The sequence below is a fragment of the Plectropomus leopardus genome, unplaced genomic scaffold (assembly GCF_008729295.1).
Source record: "Plectropomus leopardus isolate mb unplaced genomic scaffold, YSFRI_Pleo_2.0 unplaced_scaffold25696, whole genome shotgun sequence".
NCBI lineage: Eukaryota > Metazoa > Chordata > Actinopteri > Perciformes > Serranidae > Plectropomus > Plectropomus leopardus.
This window is the reverse complement of record NW_024627930.1, coordinates 1-3,777: the sequence shown is the minus strand read 5'-3', so window position 1 is coordinate 3,777 and position 3,777 is coordinate 1. Positions and strand designations below refer to the sequence as shown.

Genomic DNA, 3,777 nt, shown 5'->3' with positions numbered 1-3,777 from the left:
ACAGGTTTTACCGAAGTGAGAAAAAGCTGTACAAATTACTGTGACTTAGAAATTTAACTGATTATTTTAATGGTTTGGGTTTTTTTTGGTGTCTCCTCTCTATTTCGATGCAAACGTTGCCATAATTTATTAATTGTTACATTTGTTTGCTAAACAGTTAATTGCTCTTTTTCTGACAAAGAAGTAGTAGTAATAGTAGAGGATAAAATATAACATATCAATCAAAACAAAACCCCTGACATGTAGTTTACCTTTGATACAATGCTCATTACTGATGCCATCCCTAAATCTCCTCCCCCGATAACTGAAACTTTGTAGTTTGGTCGATCATGCCTGCTTCCACCTAAAATAGACATGAGTTAAGAGAACAATAGCACACAATTATCTGATTATCGATCATCAACAGCAAAGCTACATACCGACTGAAGTACCATCATTGATCTGTAGATTTGAAACAAAAGCCAGGAGCTCATGGGGGTCTTTATTGTCTGCTGTGGTCTTCGAGGACAGCGGAGGATCCTCCTCAAACTTGACAATCATCTCTTTCAGAAGACCCACCACAGATGACTTAGGCTGTTACAGAGGAAAAAATAAATAAATGAATAACACACTGAAGCAAGAATGATGAGTACACTTAAGAAACTCTTTAATGCAATTTTAAATTTCACCCATAAAGTATAAAATCTTACATAATCCCAGTTGTGCAGGCTCGGCAGGTGGATCCGTCCTCCTCCATCAACATGCTTGCCCTCTCTGATGACCATGTTAGGGGTCGGTCTCAGGAGGCATATGGGAGGTGTGAAGGGGAATGAGTCCAACAGCCATAGCTGAACGGGGAAGTTGTAGGAGCGGCCTTAAGATAGAGAAGCTGGCGTCAGTACGTAATCATAAAATCACTCACATGATCAGTCATTTTCTCCCAGTCTGAGTTTTTGGACATTTCTGGTATCAGAGGTCAGCCTTACCTCCATACTGGACGGGGATGTTCCCGATTAGTTTCAAGAGGTCTTTTTGGGTGCTGTCACTAAATGCTGAAATTGAACAACAGTAGCAAGTCATCAGCAACAAAAGGGATGTGATGTATGTAGAGGTGTACAAAAGATGAATGAAGAAATACTTACTGTATGTGCCCGTGACTGGTTTCATCCCGGGGTAAATCCGATGGATTTTCTGCAGCTCCTCAATTGCAACATCATGGAATTTGTACTAATGTACGGGAAGAAAAAGACATGTAAATACTGTACAAATGTCTGCATATGAAGGGTGGGAAAAACAATAGTACAGTATAGTATTGTTATATTTTTACGTGCCAATATCATGTCATTACATTGATACCAAGTATTGAGTTTTTTCTTATATAAATTATTAATAATACAAATAAAATATTAAACTTATGGTAGCATGCTAGAATAACAAAATACATTTAATCCACAAAACAGATAGATTTTGCTGCAATAACAATGACTGAACTTGGATAAACACAGTGGGATGCCAATATCCGATATGTTGATATATAACAACTAATTTGGCCAATAATCGATACTGATATATACAATTTTTCCCTACATAATTTAAGTGATCATCAAGTCTCGCTTTTACTGTGTTTTTTTCTTATGTAATCCCCTGGTAATCACCAACATTTTGATTAGTAAGTGTAATTTATTACATACCTACACATTATTACAAACATTTTTTCTCAGAATTGTAACTGTTGAGTTACATTTATTTTGTCATTTCATTACTGTAACTAGTTACATGTAACTTAGTTAATCTCCAACACTGATGATTCATTGTCATTACTATTAATGTTTTCAGTTTCCTTTGACTTCAACATCAAAATGAAGATTCATCAATCAGCCAAGGCTCAGTAATAATACACAATCACAGTCGTGAGGGGTTCAGTAGATCATTCAGGACTTTATTATGTTGCTTCTCATCACACATTCAGGAGAGCTGCCCTGGACACTGCTTAGACACCAAGACTAACCAGCAACAGCGAAAGTACATGTTTTGTTTTGGCACATGGCTGCTTTTCAGTGGTAAAGCTGACAGAGAGGCTAAAAAAATAGCTTTCAATGGCTAACCTTCAGTCAATTCAGTACCTTCCTCCGGCTGTAAGTTTATGAAGCACTGAGGGGCAAACGGCCCATGGCAGTGATTTTGAGTTAATCGCAGCCATTCATCACTCGGTTTGTTTTGAAAAAAATGCCTGCTAGAAGCTGGTTTCGTCTTATGTTATGTCATACTTCCTTGTTGTTTCTCCAGGACATGACTAGTAACAGAGCTGGTTCAGCCAGTTGGTGAGGGCTGGCACCAGCATACATGGACTAGCCTGCTATGCTAACCGGCATTGACACGTAAACAGTTTAAATATAAAACACTTTTCGAAGCTGGTCAATCGGTACATGACTAACCTTGGAGAGGATCCGCTGTATTTTCTCTGAGCTGAGTTCCATCTATTGAAGTACAACACAAAAAAATCACGTCTCTCTGTGGTTTTACCCTCCAGTAGGCTGACTTCAACTTTAGCTGTGAAAATAAACTTCCGCAAACTTTCAGGAGTAGCTAAGCGCAACGAAAGACCCCTCCTACTTGATGCATCATCTACGGCAAGCCAAGAAGGGAGAAAAGGCTTTAAAGCGGATGCTGTTCCACACAAGCTCGAGCAGGAATACTCAATTTGACAGGAGGCCAGGGGCCAGTCGCAGCCACCCTATACACGTTTAAATGTTAGGACATTTTAATTTTAGCACATTAGGAACTTGGTGAGGAACTGTGTCGGGGGTTGCAGGGATTCTCCACTGGCACTTTTTTTTTGATAAACAAGCTCTATTTTGATGCTGTTTTATGCACTCTGACACCTTATGTATACTAAAAGTACAAAAACAATTTTAAGGTTAGATTTGGCCTGCAGGCCGTAAATTGAGTATCACTGCTCTATGGCTACAAACATCAACGATCATTTAAAAAAAAAAAGAAAAACCTAATATATTGCGCAATATATAGCGAATAGGTAGCATGTAGTTAGGACTTTCCATGCTCTGTATATATTACCAAGATTGTCATAATATTTGATGTAAAACAATTAAATAAAACCCTTAAATAACTAATTTCTTAAATTCCTGTTAGGAGAAACACACAGCACATCAAGGGGTTATGTTTTCTGTATGTTCAATTGCATTTACAATCAGTTTGCTTGGAAAAATATGCAACAACTTCTGCTGAAAAATAGCATTTTATCAACACTTGACATTGTATGTCATAGTCTAAAAAAATCACACTCTTCCATATTTATAGTTCTCTTTGCAGCTCAGTTCCTCTTAAGAAATATGGGCTGTTGACAGTGTAAACCCTGCACTCAGTGGGGGAAATAAATAATATAACAGGGGAAATGTGAGAAGTTTTCGTCAACTAATGCCTGAATGATTTGTGCATATTCTGTCTTAGACTTTTGTCAAGTTGACTTCAAGTTCATCTCTTTTTCTCTGGAGCCAACATGTGTCACTTCACTCAGTTTTAGTCCAAACATAAGGAGAGAGGCAAAAAAAAAAGTAACAGAGGCCAATGTGGACACAGTCACTGGGCTTCATGTGTTAAGATGGCAGACCCCGTGGCCCACCTTTCAGGAGACATAGGTGTTATTCAGCTCAATAACAATGTTTATTTCAGTTCTTTTTTGTCCTCTTGGCATTTTTCCTTCGAAACTCCTCTTCTTCTCTTCTCTCCTCCTCCAGGTCTTCCTGCACAGCCATTTTCAGGCTAAAGTAGCAAAACACA

General features: G+C 38.3%; 1 protein-coding gene across 2 annotated transcripts; it reads right to left on the bottom strand.

The window, feature by feature from the left end:
• Positions 1-206: 206 nt before the first annotated feature.
• Positions 207-2,597, bottom strand: LOC121966729 (ubiquitin-conjugating enzyme E2 variant 3-like). 2 transcript variants are annotated; one of them, XM_042516795.1, is made up of 6 exons: positions 2,415-2,597; positions 1,122-1,206; positions 966-1,031; positions 690-853; positions 432-573; positions 207-343 (listed from the first exon to the last, which is right to left on the bottom strand). In XM_042516795.1, exons 1-6 carry the CDS (start codon positions 2,454-2,456, stop codon positions 222-224), a joined length of 621 nt encoding a protein of 206 aa, XP_042372729.1. In that variant the 5' UTR covers positions 2,457-2,597; the 3' UTR covers positions 207-221. The 2 variants fall into 2 exon arrangements, with proteins under 2 accessions (XP_042372729.1, XP_042372728.1); XM_042516794.1 differs by having other exon boundaries at positions 420-573; positions 2,415-2,596.
• Between the last annotated feature and the right edge of the window lie 1,180 nt (positions 2,598-3,777).